The sequence below is a fragment of the Phoxinus phoxinus genome (genome assembly GCF_949152265.1).
Source record: "Phoxinus phoxinus genome assembly, chromosome: 12".
NCBI classification, from domain to species: domain Eukaryota; kingdom Metazoa; phylum Chordata; class Actinopteri; order Cypriniformes; family Leuciscidae; genus Phoxinus; species Phoxinus phoxinus.
Window position 1 is genome coordinate 28,758,306 of NC_136887.1, and position 19,606 is coordinate 28,777,911.

Sequence of the window (19,606 nt, forward strand, 5' to 3'; positions counted from 1 at the left end):
AGGGCATCTGCTTCCTAAGCCAAATGCTGACCCGCGCGTCCTCGGATCGAGATTTTATTTTCTGGCTCTTTCTTGGCATCATCCCAGTGAGCTGGACATAAATGTGGTGTGAGAGATTCCAGGGAGAAAATGAGTTCATTGGCTATTCAAGAACCTCCTATACTCTCTGCCCGGCTCTAATGAGAACACTTCCCTCGTGGGCCTTCGTAATTAACGACAGAAAGACAAAAGATTACTCTCCCCTGGGAGAATCTTTACCGCTACCAAACAAAAACAATGGAGGAACTTTCTCCCGGGACTGACAGAAAAGCTTGTGTTTGTTTGTCTCTAATTGTTTGGTGTTTACCATACTGGACATGCTGTGGAATGAGGGATCAAACTAAACCCACTCGAGCCCTGAAGATCAACTAATCCTATAGTAAATTAATTCCATTAAGCTGCAGCAAACAACATATGCTCTATTTTGACTTCATACCACTGAATGATGTATACAAATCATTTAAAAAGATCAGTGCTTTATACAAGAGCATATAGTTCTGTATCACTGAATACAATATTATACTTTGAATGAAAATATTACACACACACACACACACACACACACACACACACACACACACACACACACACACACAAAGCGTATGTGTATACACTCTTAAAACAGGTTCAGTTGGTTTCTGGGTTCTTGACTCAATTTTAAAGAACCCTTTATGCGAAAAGGTTCTATAAACGAAGATAAGTCTTAAATGATTGCATAATACTTTCATATTTAACAGGTTAATTTTGTTCTAGCGATAACATTTTTCTTTTTCACAGTTCATATGTGGCAAATTTGTGTGGCCTATGACTTTGTATTAAATCAAAATATAGCAAAATAGATCAATATTAGATATATATATACAGGTGATGTATGTCATGGAGGAATAAATCTGTAAACAAACAAACATAGAAATCACTATCCAGTAACTACTGCTATTTGTAACAAATTTCACATTTTTGCCATTGAAGTTTATCGTTCAGCTTTTCATTTCTGACTTTAAAGAATGTGAGTGTGTTAGAATAGTACATTCAAATACATAAATCTCTCATAAATCTGTTTACTGGTCCTCATTTTGTAAAATGTGACCTGTTCATGCCACATGTGTTGCAGTACACTAATATGCCATCCTAATCTTATCATTTTAGACTTTGGTTTATGACCTCGCACAATGACGTGAAATAGGTGAGGCCCAGTGATCATCATCCTAAGACACAAGTCTTTAATGATAGGCACGTTGTGTAATTATGCTGGGAAAAGAAATAGTGTTTACAGGCATCATGTCATAATTTTCACTGTAATAAGTAAGTGCGAAAGGTTGGTTTATCTGTTATAAACATGAACACCGTTTAGATAATCATTTATTGAATAGCTTTCTGTGACAATAAAGTGTTTTGCTCATTTATTGCTGGCAACAAGGCACCCATATCACTAAGCAACGGTTCTAAAAAGTATGGACTAACACCCTATTATTAGACCTTAATGTTTAAGAATATACACAAAATAAATAAACAGACGACGCAGGCTCTAAAAATAGACTTCAGTAGCCTATATGATGGTGTGAGATTTATAGAAGAGTAAACACACTTCAAATAACTTTAACATCTTGTTTTATGAAGAAACAATGCGAGAATGACATGATGGTGTATCGTGTGTCAATCATCTTAGGTAGTGTCTGCTGTTCCTCGTCTGGCTAGTAGAGGGAGACAAAGCAAAGCACATTCGAATCATAGACTGGCAATTACGTAATGTGACCCTGATTAGTTTTTCCATAATGGATGCAAGGAATCAAATTGAAGATGACATATGTGCCTCCCTTATGATGCAAACAGCTTTAATAAGAAAATAGAGCACAGGTAATGTCATCATCATCGTAATGAAGTAAACAAATATATCCCAGTCAGCTGTCTATTTTTGTCATAGAGGATGCTCGACAAGGATTTGAGCATTTATGCATTTTTATTCAATGTGGAGAATAGGATAATGGCACAGTCTATGCAATGACCTAACTGTAGCCCTGATCTTGTTAACCGAGACTTGACATTGGGAGTTCATGAGGACAAACTTGTACAGTGTTTACGGTAGAGCAAGACAACTGTGGCAAGCCATTTGAACATGTATTCCTTAGAGTATCTATTTAGTTTCTTACATTTTTCAATCCATGGTATGATTGAAAATCATATATAAACATTCACTTGCATTGATTGTTCATTCAATATACCTATGAACGTGAAATTCACACATACAATCATAACATCTCCTAGACAGCAAAGAGATTTTTTTGGCTTTTTTCCGATTAAGATTAACAATCCTAATAGTATCTATTTCACTTTTACTATAGTATTTATTTGTTATATTCTAGTACATAATTATTAGTATCTATTAAAGAATAACAATAACTATGTAGGATTCAATTACTTGTTTGTAAATTTTGCAACTATGAAAGTGCACATGCTAACAATAAGTTAATGAATAGGCTAATAGTGACTAATTCAGTATTTGTCAATACTTGAAATACTAGAATCAGTATAGTACTAGTAATGAATAGTTAGTGACACGGAAAAATATTCTGTAGTTGGACAACTGGATTATTTACAAATAAAATAGAAGTATTACTATCACTGTAAAAAAAATCTATCCATTTCATTTGGACCATTTCATATTTAAATTTCTACTTGAAATATGTTAAACTGACTTATAAATCGAGTTAACACTTGTATAACTTGTAAAAAAAAAAAAAAAAAAAAAGTTGATGAGTTGAAGTAATGTAAAAACACAAGTTATGGTTGATGACTCATGACTGGCTCATGACTGATCATATCATTTTTACGGTTATTTTTAAACCACTGTTTATTTTATGAGGAATAATGCTCAAACTGCTTGCCATGAGCAAGCGGCCTCTAAATGCCCCACATAGGGGTATGTCACAAAAGCACGCAAATAGGCGGCGGATGAGACTGGGTTCAACCGAGTGCATTGGTTTCTCCAAAGTCTGATGCATTCAGAGAGTGGTTGTTTTGCGCGAGATGCGAAGAGTAATGCCGCATTCTGCCTTTATTCTTCGTGCGAGCTCCAGTTTGTATACCTTTTTCACAAATCAATGGTGAAATCCACGGAATGTTCCATTAACAGGAACAGCTGAGGATCATGCCGCACCGAATATGGGAGAGATGTGAAGAATTACAAGGAGAAATGTCAGCGATTGCGATGCTCACAAATTAACAATCAGGTAACGCACGCGCCTGAGTCTTCGTGTTGATGGCGTGGATTTCCGTGGGTTTTCACGGTCTTGAATGCATCGCACATAGGTATCAGGGTGTTTTTATATCTTGTTCCCCTAAAGCCTTGAGCCCCTCCTTGTTTTGTTGCTGTAATGCTGTAATGTTTACATTGGATTGGAAGTGCACGGATGGATTGGACGCGGGGTTGCTTGTCTCGCGCTTGTCTCCGATGTGCGTGATTGTGTGCACGCGCAGCTCAGGTTTCACTAGAATCGGAAATATTTTCCGCTTTTTTCTCGTGAGTTAAAGATTAGGAAGGAAGGTTAGGCTACATTGCGGCGTTTTCTCTGCAGTGAATCCACACGAGAGAAAATGCTGCAAAAATTATTCAGACCCATGCGTGCTCAGACGAATTAAACTCAAATAAGAAAAGAAAAATGGTGCACTTTGCCTTCCTTCTACAGTCTCATTAGTGCATTGAATGATGCATTTTCTACATCAACTTAAGTCCATATTTTTTTATGTCAGTTAATGAACTTTAAAGTGCATTGAATAAACGAGATGTTACTCTGACCGCTTTGAGACGCTTGCATGTGATTCTGTCCGCCGGCTCGCCATTTGGCGCAAGGCTTATGTAACAGCCTGGGCTGTGTCACACTGTCTCTGATGGAGAGGCGGATGAGAACTGCTAGAGAGAACACAGTTAGACTAACTGTGTTAGTCCCCCCCCCCCCCCCTGCTTTTCATTTAGCACACACACAGTGATAATAACACTAATAATAAACATTGTGTTCTTATCATTGTTATACCATAATTTAAAACAATGTTTAAAATGTTTTGCAATGGTAATTTATATATTTATAATAAATTAATTTATGTAATAAAATCACCAGAAAACTGCTGAATGTAAAGAATTTCTATTCTACTCTGATTTCTATAAATTTCTGCTCTTTTTATATAATCATAACAATGGTGATAATAATACAATCAATATTTATATTGTAAAATAATATTACATTTTTAAAAGAAATAAATTAATATTTTATTATATTTTTGCTGCATAAATTAGGCTATAGTATTTTATTAATATAAATTATAATGAAAATACAGTGGTTTAGTGAAATATTCTTGATTTTGTTATTAAGCATTATAAAACATGAACAGCCTAGGAGACGGTCAGTTTCAATTCAAGAAAACATTTTAGAGAACCATGAGATGGTTCAACGAGTGCAGAAAAGGACTTCCACTTGCAATAATGGTTTGTTTGGTGATGTTTAGCATGCTGTTTGAACTGCTTTAAGATTATATGTTGTGCATTGTACTGTTTTAAAGGAATTAATGCTGTCTCACTGAATTGTAATATACAACACGACTGTGTTGCATCACTGTTGTTTGATCACTGCAACAAATCCCTTGTGACAAACAACATCCTCTTTATCTGGGACTACCCGCAACCTCAAAATGAATGTCAGTGGCATAATAAATCATCACGATAACATTGCACTGCCTGCCATGCTTATGGTTAATGTTTTGACTTCCGCACAACACAAATCAACTGACTCCATCTGTCGGATTGCAAAACAATTTGGGGAGCAGCTTATAGTTTGTTTCTTGGTTTGACAGCGATTTTGACTTATGGATGCTCCAAAATAACTTCAAAGTGAACCATTGTGAACAAAAAACACTCCATGTTCACTTTATTTTCACTTTTGCATTAAAGTTAATAAATTACGCCAGCAATATATCAATCTATTAATTAATCTATCATGATATCTAATTATGCTCAATAATAATAATTCTAAATATTTCAATACAGTATTGAAGTTAGCTTGTTCTCTTGAAAAACACAATGTGAATTGTAAAATGGACTGCAGCTAAACTGGACCAAAAACTAGTGTCCACGGACAGAATACAACTGGGTCCCTTTTTAATTCAATCAACTTTTTTGGACCACTTAAAGAGGTTTGAGTTTGTTTTTAGCAAAGAGGAAGTGTGAAAACACCCTTAAGGTTGGTATGGCTGGAGCAATTCGACCAAACAGCAGCATCTAAAAAGTGACTGGCTGTCTGTCTATTGCGTGGTAGTTTTTAGAGGAAGAAGGCGTGACTATATACAAGCACAGTAGCAGCACACAACCACCACAACAATACTGAACAGCACCCATGTCACAGATTATACCCAGTTTGAATGCATCGGATGTAATAATAAAGGAAACAACAAATGCACGCTATTACAAGTTCGTTGGATATAAGTTAACGGATGTTAGGCTGCGGAAGAATATGTATTTTCTCTTTCTATGCTGAAGCTCAACGTCTGTTCAACAACAAACTCAAGCTCGTGGACGTGAACTAGGAAACGGACGATACCTCATTTTAACCATGACTGTTTTCTAGTGTACCTGGGCGATTTCTTTTGGATTTGTCTGTAAATTCATCAAACAAGACAAACTGCATCGTTTTAGTCGCCAACAAGCAGCGCGTGGACGAATCGGAAACTCGCGCGCCATTGAAAACAAGTAAGCTCGGTTGGTGAGATCATACTTTGTTATTGGACACAAAGCTGTCATGTATCAGCTAAAATAAAACCGAAAACACTCTTGATATTCAAACATTGCAGACTGTCTAAATGTGGCGTTCAAGCCAAACCATGTTTCTTTTGTCAGGGGTGCATCCCTGCATTTCCTGTTTAGGGCTTCATCTGCTCGGGCTATGCTAGTGATAGCAGTTAGGGCTTTGGAAGTCCATGCGATTGATTTAATTCATTTTATGTAATGCATAAACTCCCTGTAGTGTTGAGAACATGTTTTAAAAGCACGAGGGCAACTGCGGATGTTTGCACGAGCTAGGCGCGCGTCTGTAAAACTTCGGCCTTGCGACTCTTTGTGCTATTGTTGATCTACTGATGGGCCCCGGTGACAATTTAATTTGTTTTACTCACAGGAAATGTGCACTGTCCTTATGTGAAGCACGGACCATGTTTTAATCAAATCCACAAGCCCCTTCAAATGATTATTTTTGATAAAGCGAGGCACGCGAGGTTTGGTGGCGCTCCTTTGTTATTGCTTTGTCTGTGTGGGAGCACATGGCCATCCACGCTTTTGTTGTTGAAGTTACAGCTCCCCCTCTTTGTGGCAAATCAGCCCCGTCTTTCCATTAAACACTGTTTGTAAATATTTTCTGTTACTTGTTTTCTTATTTTACACATGGCGTTGAACATTTAAATGTCTTATAGTGTGATGAGAAGTTTTGCTTGTGTGAATCATGCACACTTCACTGATTTTGTTAAGAGAAAAGTAATTCAAATTATTTGAAATTAATATAAATAATATTTTAATTATTCATTCTGATGCCTTTCAGTGAAGTGTGATATCTACTTGCCTGAAAAGGCTGGTTTTATGCTCTTCTGGTTTACTTCAAGGATTACACACAATGAAACAATGTCACAATCCATAAAAAAATACAATGCAGCTTTTTTGAGTCATATTTTAATTCAATCAGTATTTCACTGTTCTTGGTTTCAAATGGAAAATGACCTATTTATATTAAATGCTGTTTTGCTTTGAGAGAAGTAGGCTATACAGGTCTTCACATTTTAAGTCCAGGGTCATTTTTTCAAGAAATAATTTAAAACACAAAAATGGTTGTTAGCTTGTATGCCGTTTTTTATATGAAAAGAGACATTTTGAAGAATGTAAATGCATCTGTTTTCCTTACAACAGATGTTTATCAACCTCAGCTGACTACAATAGACTGAAAATAATTTGTACTGAAAATGTGTTCTCAATTTCATTCTCCATGTTTGTGCCCTGCGTTTGCTTGTGATTCAGGTCAGAACAAAAGGATCTGTGAACAAAATATAGATGCAACACCATGCAAATGGGACTTAAAAATAAAATATAGATGCAACATCATGCAAATGAGACTTAAACTGGGTTCCCTGCATGCTAAAGAATAAGTGCATCACAAGACTAATTTGCCTCATGTTTTGAAAGGCATGTTATTACAGCACCTCTCTTCTCAGTCTGTCAGTAACGCTCTGGGGGTGCGCTTCCCAAAAGCATTGTTAGCCAACTATGGTCGCAAGTTCCGTTGTTATCAGCATATTTCAACAAGTTTGTGTTTCCCGAAACCATAGTTTCAACGAACATTTGCAAATAGCATTGCAAAGTTGTGTGGTGGGAACAGCAGCTTTCGACCTGTTAGAAGCATTGTTTCTTATTTACATGACTTAATCCTTATCTTGAGCAAAATAAACAAGCTGACATTTAGGACAATCTATATCTTTCATTTTGAATATATGCAAATTTAATTTACATCTTTAGTTTGTCAAAAGATTTAAAGCACCGTTTTTGAAGAGCGCGCATGTGCTGTAGTACACAAGAATGAGCCTATAATTGAATTGGAAATTAAGCTAAATAACTGAGAAAAAAGAGAAAATAAGACACTTATTGCAAACAAATCTGGCATTAATTTTTTATCATAAACTGATTAATTAAAATAAGCTATTACTCTATCTGCGTGACATCATTAACCAACATAGTTGAATGACAGATTTGGTACAATACGGTTTTGGGAAACAGTGGTGACTAGCTAGTTGATTTCTTCAACAATGCATTGTACTATGCTAGTTAAGCAGCAAGTAGGGGTGGGTGATATGACCAAAATCTTATATCACGATACAAGTAGGCCTAATATTTGTACTAAATATATCACAATATAGTAAACAAGGTTTGTATGGTAATAAAATACTATTGAAATTTCATACATTTTTGTCACCAATTTCAATATCACAAAAAAACGAATACTAGCTTGAGAGAAAAAAAACTCAAGCCTACTGAAGTAAACAGTAAAAAAATAAGACAAATAAACTATTTCAACTATTACAAGACAAAGAAACTGTTACAAAACTACAATAAAACAAATGAATTAGACCTGCCTGGACTAAATAAGCACTAAATTAGAAATGCTACATACATTGCATACATTAATTAAATACAGTGCATAGTCTGTGTGAATTAAATAGATTGTTTTATTCACATTAATGACGGCAGCAGGTTTATTAATCTGCTGTCATTTTAAGACACACCTCTGTTCACTTCTGTTTTTATGATGCCCCTCCTTCCGAAAAGCACAATATGTGCTCTGATCTGGACCATGTGTTGTGATTGGTCAACCGCTTCGAGCATGTTTCAGAAATGTCACACCACCACTATAACCATGAGTTTCAACATGCTACTAAAGCAACTCAATCAGGCCTCGTCCGTTATTTGCTTATACCTCGGGCGGAAATTATTTAAATGAGGGATATCGAGGTTGGAGTGTACTTTATTTGGAGTGCTTCATAACTTTACTTCAGTTGAAATACACAATAAATGACCACAAAAGTTTTTTCTGTACATCATTATTCAATTCACAAAACCAATATTTCTTGTGTTTCAAACAGTTCCGACAATCTGAAGCTGTTAGACACAAGTGCCTCTTGCACTACTGGTTCCCCACCCCAGGCAGGTGTGACTCGTTTGTACGACGTCACAAATGCGACCATGGGAAGTAGCAGTGAGTAGGCGGCCATCAATAGCCCCCTTAAACCAGAGGAGGGTCGTCGGGGAGCCTTGCATCACCCCTCTGCACCTCAGGAGAAGGTGGGTCAGCCAGTGTCATATTGAGTTTGATGAAATTAGCATTCGAGTTGTACATTTTATTTAAAAAAAAAACATCTGCAGAGTGACTACTTACGTAATGTGTACGTTCATGTCCTAGTCCTCCAGTACGACGTCAGTGGGGGCAGCGAGATAGACCTGCTGTGCACACTTCCCTACATCAGGATGAGAACTTCCTCCACCCTGTCTTCTCCCAGCATCAGCAGATTTCTTTAGATGAGTCCAGGCAATATAGCCACACCAGTGCACCTCCACGCATGCTGCATACTGCCACACAGCCCCCCCAACAGAACTCCATCATGGTGGATCTTCACGAACAGGTATTAGTTCAAACAACAGTTATTCATTTAGACCATGGGTCTCAAACTCTAATTTTCTGGAAGCCACTATCCTGGTGTTGTTCTTTATTGGAATAAAATACTAGTGATTACTCTCGAAAATTAGAACTATTAACTTTTTTTTTTTCACAATGCCCTTCTGAATAAACAACTAAACAAAATAACATGTACTTTACTAGAGGTTCGTTAAAATGTTAATTGATGCAGTATATATATATATATATATATATATTAATGTCAATCAATTATTTTAAAATAAATTATTTGAATGAATGATTCAACGACTCATAAAGACTTGTTTCATTACTTGAGGAATCAGTGTTTTTGAACAAATCGCTTGAATGTTTCAATGACAAAAACATTTTTAAGTCACTTGTCGCCACTTACTGGTGGAACAATGTAATTGATACAATCTTCATTTGAAACATCAAGTTGTGTTCAAAAGTGTACACTATTCTGATTGCTACAGTAGACATCAGTGTTTACATCTTTACAACTATACACTTTTATCCCAGTACTTCTGTAATCATTTGAATGTTTGTAACACAGAAATAATGATACTGTGTGGTTAAAAAGACTGTGAAGCTGTTTCATACCTACACATGACAACTGCTCTTTCAGCGGCAGGATCAGTGCAGATTTGAATGTTGAATATAAAAATAAATAAATGTGAAAAAAGTATTAAATACTAATTTAAATGTTTAAAAGTGTAAAAACATAAAAATATTTGGCAGCCTAATAATCCTTAAGAGAACTACGGGATAGCGTTCGACGCTAAACCAAAATTCATAGAATGAAAACTGATTTGCGAGCCAAATTTTAGATAAACTGGTAGTTTGAGATCCTTAATACCGTATAGACATTATCCCTCGGTTTCACAGACGAGGCTTAAGCCTAGTCCCAGACTAAAATGCATGCTTGAGCTGTTTTAACTGAAAGCAACTTGCACTGACTAAAAATATGTCAGTGCCATTGTTTTGTTTGAAGATTCACACCAGTAATGTTTAAGGCACGTTTATAAAATCACCTTTGTACAATCCTAATTGAACTATGGTCTAATCCTGGCTTAATCCAAGCCTTGTCTGTGAAAGTGTATTTACTCTGACTTTGATGTGAAATCAATCAGATTGCTGTGATATTGCTGACATCAGATGATTGCTGTGATAATGAAAATCAGAGATAGTGGATGTTTTTTAACAAGTAACCTGAACTTTTTGTGTTCTCCTTCAAGATGCATCAAGGATCAGTTCCGATATCTTACACAGTTACCACGGTGACGACCCACGGTTTTCCCATCCACACCGGGCAACCTATCCCAGCCTGCAATGCTCAGCAGCTCCCAGCATGCTCGGTAATGTTCAGCGGACAGCTCTCTCTGCTCTGCTGCCTTCCTCCTCCAGTGAGTTTGAAAAGGAAGAGCTGGAATGTCAGTGAAGTCTGTGTAGAGCACACCTAACATGTCCCATCGCTCCAGCTTTACTTTAGCCGATGTATGTGTGTCCCAGGCAGCCATTATGCCCTGTCCTGCTAGCCAAAGATATTCGATTATGAGTGTTGTTCTGTACGTCCCACTCATGCTTACACATTAGACATTGGTATAAAGCTACATTTCACGTTTTGATTTTCCTGTAGGCTTTCCCTGTGTCTCAAGAATGATTAATGACCTTTTTATGATGCAATATTCAAGGGACAATGTGCAACCCCTTAGTTTTAGTTTGCATTGTCACTGCAAATGTCTTTGGGGTATTTGATCTTTAATGACAAAGGTGTACTTTCTGCTAATTTTACCATCTTCTCAAGTCATTGCATTTGTGTCAACGTACCCACCTCTGTACTACTTTTTATGTGGCTATAGTGATGTACAGTTGAAAGTCTCTTACATTGTGCAGTTTCAGTCCTCTTTACATTATGTATGCTTAATGAAATTATATAAACGAAAAAATATTATTTTCTAAGTTTTCCCCGTCATTAACCCTAATGCTTTTGAAATGGTTTAGCAGATTTCTAAATAGTACAGAGTAGGGAAAGTGTTAGATATGCTTTAGTATTATGTTGAATACAGATTGCCCATCCTCACTTTCTTCACGAGTGTATCTATGGTGTGAGTGACCCTTTTGGTATTTTTTCTGTCTGTCTGTCTGCAGCTCATTCAGGCCTGCACCATGCAGCACCTGCCAGTGTCCTATCAGGCATTTCCACCAATGATCTCCAGTGAGCATTTTATCCTTCACCCTAGTCCGCCAGTGCCGCCTCACCAGCCTCCTCATCTGCCTCCACTCAACCAGTTTGTTCCCATACAGCCCCAGCACCCGCGCATGGTGAGTGCAGATCACAACATCTATGAATGCTACTAAAGAGTCATTAATGTCTTTTTTATGCAAATTAAAGTCTAAGAAGTTTATATATAATATTCTTAAAATAGCAGTATCATTTTGACATTATTTTTAGGGATCGATATGTATTTTTTGGATTGCTGATATCTTGGACTGCTGGCCGTTGGCTGATATAAAGCTATATGTAATAGTAATATAGTATTTGATAGATGTAATGATAGTAAATAAATAATACCTGCTGGACAACAAGGGCTGCACGATATTTGAAAAAAAGTGCAATATTTTGTTTTTCTGCAATATGAAAACCATTTCACCAGATTTGAAAAGTTGTATTTGTAAAGAATGAACAATTCTAGGATGATTGAGGTGATTTTATAGAGTAGTGCATCTGCATAGAAAACAATAAACAAATTACAAGTATAGATAAATAGAACAAAGATACAAATGAAATAAGCAGTGCTTTGTTTTCAGTGTTTTGTAGGCCTAAATCTAACAGTATTCAGGGACAGAAATTGAATAATCAAACGTAAAATAACACCGTATAGTCTTCGCTGTATAAATTAAATATAATTAATTAATAAAATGTATCTTTTTTTTAAGCTACAAAAGTGATTTTCTCTTTTTTTTTGTTTTATTTACATTTGAGACACAAACATCTGCGGACATATTAGGCTGCTGTCACCTTAAGATGAATGCACAGATCCAATATGATGATACACATTCGTTTTCTTTTTTCAATTGTTTACAACATAACCGATTGTGTTTATGAGGATACTCCCCGAGACAAGCATTTTGACTTTGTTTTCATTTGTCCTTTCAAGCTAAAAAAGGAGAGAAATAGAACTGAAATTTTGTGCATTTCAAATAAGTTACATTGAGAACATGACCAAAATCTTCATAGTGTGAGTCATTTTATATTACTGTAGCTGTAAATGTAGTAATGCAGTTATATTTGCTGCTAATTCAACACTAAATGTTTTGTTACATATGTATGGAGTAGTAGTAGTGCTATTTTTTTTATATAAAAATGCAATTACCGGTAATATAATTTGAGTTTCCTTCTTGATAAATACAAACTAAAAGATACGCTTACTTTTAATGAGCTTATTTTGAATCTACCTTTAGAGCAAAAAACATCTTCACATTGTTACACCTGAGAGTTGCATCAAAAACATACAGTTACACTTAAAAACATTACTCAAAACTGTAAATGTGATTATAAATGTGATTGGACGAGCCATGTTTGAAGGTTGACATGTTGTTCCCAATGTTGAGTGTAATGCATTACAGTAATCTAGTGTGTAATGTGATTACTGTTACAATGTAATTAAGCAAACCAATTACAATCTACAGAAAACAGTTAGTCATTGGTAACAGATAATGGTAATCCATAATGGATTATACCCTTAATAAATGATATAAAAACAATGCTGAATGTTGGTGTGACAAAATGTATCCTTTATAAAATAGCATATAGTTCTATGGTATTAAGGTATGTTTTTTTCTTTTTTTTTCTGGTTGTGCAATGTCTTTTATATGCGTGTATTCAGCCTCTGCAGAGGGTGGAGAATGAAGTGGATCTGCGAGGAGACCAGCATCCGTTAGGAACATTCTCTTATCCTCCAGCCCACCATCCACCAGCAATGACGCCCTCCGTCCCCCTTCAGTACCTCCCCCAGGAGCCCCTCCATCAAGAGCTACCCTACGGAGTGGTGAGCTGTCTTTTGCTTCTGTATGTCAACAAAGCATAAATCGCAGTAAACAAGTCGCAAATGAAATACTGATTTAAATGAGGAACATTTGCATAAACAAGTAATGATATTATGCAAAAACTAGAGCTGTGGATTTAATGTATTAATTTAATTAATTAGTCATGGGAAAAAAACAAACGCATTTGACGCACCCGCCCTGCCCCAGACCTACGTAGGTCATCTGACATGTCATACAGTTGATTGGTGGCGAACATGAAGCAGGGCAACAACTCAATGTGATGAAGCCGAAGGCAGTTAGAATGCCACTCAAATTCCAAGATATTGGGGCAAAAATGCCCCTGTATGAGTTTTTGTCTCATATTTATATCATATGATATAGTAGAAATGCTGCCAAAGTAGCTTTGGATACGAGTTGGCAAATGAAAAAAAAATAATTTTAATGGTTTTCCTCACGTCTCTATTTCCTCAGCCATATCCGCACATGCTGCCGAGGCGTATAACTGGACAGAGGTACCGATTACAGCAGCCTCTGCCTCCCCCGCCTCCTCCACCGCCCTACTACCCCGGCTTCTTACCATACTTCCTGTGAGGGTCTTCTACTATTTATAATACAAATCAAACACATCTTGCCATATAAATAGTTTCATATTCTAATAATGGACACTGTAAGCTTATAATCAGTGTTGGGGAAATTTACTTGTAAAAGTAAGGCCTTGTAATATTGCATTAATTTTTGTCTGTTCCCTCGCACACATGTCTCTAAGTTATAGAGAAGAGAGAGAATTTTAATTCAGGTTTTTATTTTTTTTTTATTTATTTTTTTTATATTTTATTGGATAAGACAATCAAGGAGAGATAGGAAGTGATACACTAGCTGGGACTCGAATTCGGGTCGCTGCCCACAAGAATATGGTTCCGACAAGTTTAAAAAAAAATGTTTGAGCAAGTTAATTAAATTGAAATGTAATTTGCATTTCTTTCTTTTTAAAACGTAACTTGAATGTGAATGTGTACATTTATTAAGTAACGAGTTACTTTACGTGTTATATCAAAAAAAGTAATCTGATTACTTAATGCACGTTTTTTTGTGAAAGAAAAGCCTTTGAGAGTATGCTAATGATTTGTGATGTGTTTGTGACCTATGAAACAGCTCGATGCTACCTGTGCCTCCAACTGCTGTGGGTCCTGCTATCAGTCTGGACTTGGATGTAGATGATGTGGAGATGGAAAACTATGAGGTAATGATGTAGTTGCCCCACTGTTTGTATAACCTGGCTGGTCAAAAATAACCACTGATGGTTTTTGGTTTTAAGGCCTAGTGAACTGCCTCGCTGTCTACTGATTGTATAAGCAGCTCGCTAACTTCTAAAACGTTACATACTCATTTGCAACGATCAAGCAACTTATTCATTTTCAAAAAGAGTGACTCTGTGGGCATGTGCAGTGATGCAACAAATATGATGACGACATAACATTGTTATATTATCTCAGTTTGTGTGGAGAGTTTTGAACACTTGTGATTTTTCTCTCAGGCGTTATTAAACCTTGCCGAGAGACTCGGAGAAGCGAAACCTCGAGGACTAACGAAAGCTGATATAGAGCAACTTCCGTCCTACAGGTTCAATTTAGAAAACCACCAATCTGAGCAAACTCTGTAAGTGTTTTCTGTTTTATATATATATATAATCTTGAAGTTTTGATTGTGACTTGGTATTGATGTTCCTTTGACTTTTCTTACAGGTGTGTTGTGTGCTTTAGTGATTTTGAGTCAAGGCAGCTACTTCGAGTATTACCCTGCAACCACGAATTTCATGCGAAATGTGTAGACAAGTGGTTAAAGGTAAGATGAACATCTTAATGCACAATATCTGCATTAACTAACAGCGCTACGACCATGTAAATAGTAATGGTCAACGAATATAGGTTTTTGAGTAGCGGATGGCTTGTAAATTGCTTATGTACACAACCGTTCAGATGTTTGGGGTTGGTGTGATTTTTGTCTCTCATTCTCACCAAGGCTGCATTTATTTGATCAGAAATATGGTAATATTGGAAATATTATTACAATTTAAAACTGTTTTAAATATTTAAACATATAACATATTTAAAAATGTATTCCTGTGATGGCAAAGCTGTCTTTAGTGTCACATGATCCTTCAGAATCATGCTGATTTGGTGACATTTATTATTGTTATCAATCTGTTGTGCGGCTTAATATTTTATTCAAACCAGGATTCTCTGATTGAAAGAAAGTTTGAAGGAACAGCAATTATTTGAAATATAAATTTTACAGTCTTAACGCTCACTTTTGATCAATTTAATGCATCCTTGCTGAAGAAAAGTATTAATATTTTTTTTCCCTACTGGCCCCAAACTTTTGAATGGTTGAAAATATTTATAATTTTATGATAATTGCTAAAAAAAAAAATTTTTTTATTAATATCTACACATATTAATAAATGTTGATTGAAGCAGGCACAGTTATTAGCTGATGCACAGATCAGGTAATGGTGTATAGAAACCTCACTGGCTTGTAGAAATGAATCCGTAACATGTCTTGCAGACCAATCGCACCTGTCCAATCTGTCGAGCCGACGCGTCCGAGGTTCACCGCGATGTGGAATGAGTTCAGGTTTTTGTCCTTCACTGGAAAGCAGCACAAATCCTTGAGTGTGTTCTGTGAGTGGGGACACCTGATCTCCAGCCAAACGCAAATCTACCCCCCACCCCGCTCCCAACCCCACCTCTACAATAAGCAATCTTGGAATTTGTAAGGAACCTGTTTGACCTCTGCTGTGCGTCATTGTGTGAGTTTCATGAAAGCTACTGCCGCCTATAGCAACTTCCGAGTTCTGGAATTGTGATTTTTTTTTTTTTGTGTGTGTTCTTTTTCATCTTTCTTTTTCATTTCCCTGCCCTTGTTTTTCGCAGATTCCAAAGATAACCTGTAATACGTGTTGTGTTGGCATATTTGTTTACACAATTGAATATTCTCTAGTTGTTTGATCACAGATGATTAAAATCGTGCTTTAGTATCGTTAGGGACTGCGGGAGCGGGCCAAGATGACGGTGGTCTTTGGTTTTTTACTGTGCAATCAGACGAGTTGGTAAGACGCAGCCGCTCCGCCGGTGAACGACCATCATAGATGCATGTCTCTACAAGTGATGATGGACTGAGGGACTTGTTAATAATCTATGTTTTGCAATAATGTATTGATCATTTGAATATCTTAATCCCGATTCTCTTTTATCTGCGAATGCTGTTGTGAAGGTGTGACTTTCAGTGGTTCAAAGTTCCAAGGCCTGAGGTTAAAGAGGGAAACGTAGACAAAAAGGACTGGGAAACGTGAATCCATCGGGAAAACTCCCGCTGGGATTTCACCACAGTCGTAGAGACATTGAGGAAGGTGTGGGGTTTTGGCTTTTGCTGTTTGCTGTTTGCTGGCAAGGCCAATCTGACTGGCCCATGGGAACACAGGGACGAGGACAGCACACTGCCTCTGCCAGCTCCCACCTGGCTGCACTGCACAACCCACATCCATTCTGGATTCATCCCGCTCCCTCACACTCAGCTGTGTAACTCTTTTCTCGGCTAGATCCAGGAGAACATCTCACGGGCCACGCGCGGACTGTTCTTTTAGACTAGCAATATTTCAATCGACGAGATCCACCGCATTTCAACCACAAGAGGAACGTCGGACGAAGGCCTCGAGGAGGTCGCATTTGCCTTTCCAGAATTACTTTTTGAGAAAGGGTGGAAGACTTTGCGGAAAGCAATACGTGCAATGAGTGTGAGAGGTGAACGCAACGTTTTGACCTGATTTTGGAGGACTAGGCCTTTTGTTTTTCCTCATTCGTGAGCCAAATAATCAATATACTCTACAAGATTTTAGCTCTGCCTTCTCAAGACCTTGACAAGCACAAACCTGTTACTAATCTTCAGTTCCTCTTTTAAAAGTATACGTTTTTTTTAAAGTGGTGTTATTTATTTCTTCTCTCTCGAGCGTTTTTGAAGGATTCGGTCGGAATACTAAAGCATCTTTAGCGCGTTTTAGTTTGCCTCCCGTTGTCAGGTCTCAGGCCATGTTCACAGTGTCAAGTGATGTGAAAGAAAAAAAAAACATTGTATGCATAGCCTTGGTGTGAAAGGTTGCAAATTATCGTCTTGTTTTTAAGACAAAAGAATGTTGAAACCCTCTGTATTTCTAGCTACGCCCTCTCCTGTGTGCCAGTTGACTGTAGTCGTTCCACGAAGATCCCAGGCAGGATTCGAAACGGCAGAGACGGAGCGTTAGGGTCGTTTAAAGAAAAAAAAGATGCACTGTAAAACGCTCAACTTGTGGTTCACTCGATTCCAAAAACAAACCTGAACGTTGTTCGGAGCGAAAACTATGAACTATTTGGGTATTCTTTTTTTTTTCTTCCCTAAGTACTTTAATTGTAGGACTTTTAAATATATATATATATACACACATATATATATATATATATTCCTGAGTCGTTTGTCCACTGAATAGTCATTGTAACTCAATAGACACACTGGCTTTCTCGGGTAAAGGGACTCTCTCATGAGAATGTGAGTATCTTGCGTTTGCGTGCCAGGTTTTTAAAAAAAGAAGCCATTGTCATGAATTTAATCCACACTTTTGATAATTAATCTATGTATACATATCTGTTCACTGGCATATATTTTGAGTATATATATATAAAAAATAAAAAAATCACTCAGGGCCTCTCTGTAATTGAAAAATATAGGAAAACAGTCCATTTCAAATTGGATTGATGCCATGGAGATATATTTGGGTATTCTGGGTTGTTTTCCTCAGGCCATGCATATTTTAAATGTAATCAACTGAACTAATATTCCTTTTTTAAATAGTGGTGAATATTATTCCATTATAAGACTGGCATGCAAAAAAAAAAAAAAAAAAGATGAAGTGACATGTTGTATCGAGTGAGAATAGGCTTTTCGTCACTGCAGCCGATCATTAGCGTATGTTACTCGAACCTGTTTTCCAGCCGTTGCGTTTTTCCGTGTTCTTGTACTTGAACCACACATAAAGGTTGTAATCCCGTTGAAAAAGGTGCCACGGCGCACACTGTTCTACCTAGACCACTTCCAAGACTATTCTTACAGTGTTTGCATGATTTAAGGATTAAAAAAAAGAAGAAAAGAAAAGACTAATAAAAAATTAAATCTGTATTTTCAGTGAAAGATATCAGGGGTGGGCAAGTATTTAATTGTGCACAATATGCATGCATGTCTTACCAGGTCCCAACTGGTTTTTAGGTAGATCTAGTTGGCTTTGGGTTCTGGGTGTAGGGGACTTTCTGCTCAGCTGATAACTGCCATGCACTGTACTGCACACATTTGTAATAGAACCGAATGACTACAAGATTTTATTGTGCTTGTACTTGCAAAAGAAGAAGAGAGAGAGAAAAAAAAAATCAAAAATAATAATATAGGATGTTTAAAATAACAAAGTTAAGCTTGATGCCAGTGGGAAGACTTTTTGAGATGGGAAATGTGATTGGCTCCTCACCACATTTGTGCTTCTATTGTTGCCTCAGTTACTGACACACTTGCCTGGAATCTAGATAATGGAAAGCCATATAGTAAAAAGGTGCTAGATATTCTATATTTAGGTGTAATGCTACATTCACATAAGAGAATGCAATAGTTTGTAATGGGTCTCTATTCATACAGCATGCAGTGCTACTAGTGCCCTCACGGAGGTCAGCAACAGTTAATAACATTATCAACAGGGGTTTCAATTAAGAAAAAAAGAAAGAAAAACTATTTAGCTTTACTTATATGTGCTGGTAGACAGTGACCTTTTTAAAGGATAATATTATTTTACCGCCCGAGTGATCCGATTCAATACATCTGCCTTAAATGGAAGTAGTAGGAGGTTTTGTGGGGGTTAAAACAACACGGCGCTATCACTCATTCACCAAAATGGTCAGAAATATATGTACCTATTGTACGGTTCTCTCTACCTTGAGCATCTGTAACTGTTATGGTTTTAAAAATAAGTTGTTGATATTATACACGCAAGCACTTTTGCTTGGGGTAACCGGCTGTGGGCTATTTCTATTATATCCTTATTTAGATTTATAAAGGAATTTTTCACAATAACCAAGATTCCTTAAGAACCTCAGTGTTACCTGTACTGAATTACTAAAAAGAAAAAAAAAGGAAAAAAACAACAACCTATGAGTTATGATGATAAATAGAATCTTGTAGTCTTTCTGTGATTCAACTAATAAATAATCTCACAGCTTGTGTGGTGGAAAATTGTGTTC

The 19,606-nt window shown here is 36.8% G+C and overlaps 1 protein-coding gene across 7 annotated transcripts in view; it reads left to right on the forward strand.

Annotated features, from left to right (window-relative positions):
- rnf44 (ring finger protein 44) overlaps window positions 1-17,603 on the forward strand; it is a 19,915-nt gene extending 2,312 nt beyond the window's left edge. The window contains exons 1-11 of one of the 7 annotated variants that reach the window (XM_079630682.1): window positions 2,946-3,266; window positions 8,701-8,899; window positions 9,018-9,237; window positions 10,487-10,654; window positions 11,400-11,573; window positions 13,139-13,300; window positions 13,770-13,885; window positions 14,451-14,538; window positions 14,833-14,954; window positions 15,041-15,140; window positions 15,864-17,407. In XM_079630682.1, the coding sequence (XP_079486808.1) occupies window positions 8,793-8,899; window positions 9,018-9,237; window positions 10,487-10,654; window positions 11,400-11,573; window positions 13,139-13,300; window positions 13,770-13,885; window positions 14,451-14,538; window positions 14,833-14,954; window positions 15,041-15,140; window positions 15,864-15,926 (1,320 nt within the window). In that variant the 5' untranslated portion in view covers window positions 2,946-3,266; window positions 8,701-8,792 and the 3' untranslated portion in view covers window positions 15,927-17,407. Of the gene's footprint in view, window positions 1-2,945; window positions 3,267-5,335; window positions 5,783-8,700; window positions 8,900-9,017; window positions 9,238-10,486; window positions 10,655-11,399; window positions 11,574-13,138; window positions 13,301-13,769; window positions 13,886-14,450; window positions 14,539-14,832; window positions 14,955-15,040; window positions 15,141-15,863 lie in introns of those variants that run through there. The other 6 variants (XM_079630687.1, XM_079630681.1, XM_079630685.1 and 3 more) reach the window with 6 other exon arrangements.
- Window positions 17,604-19,606: the final 2,003 nt, after the last annotated feature.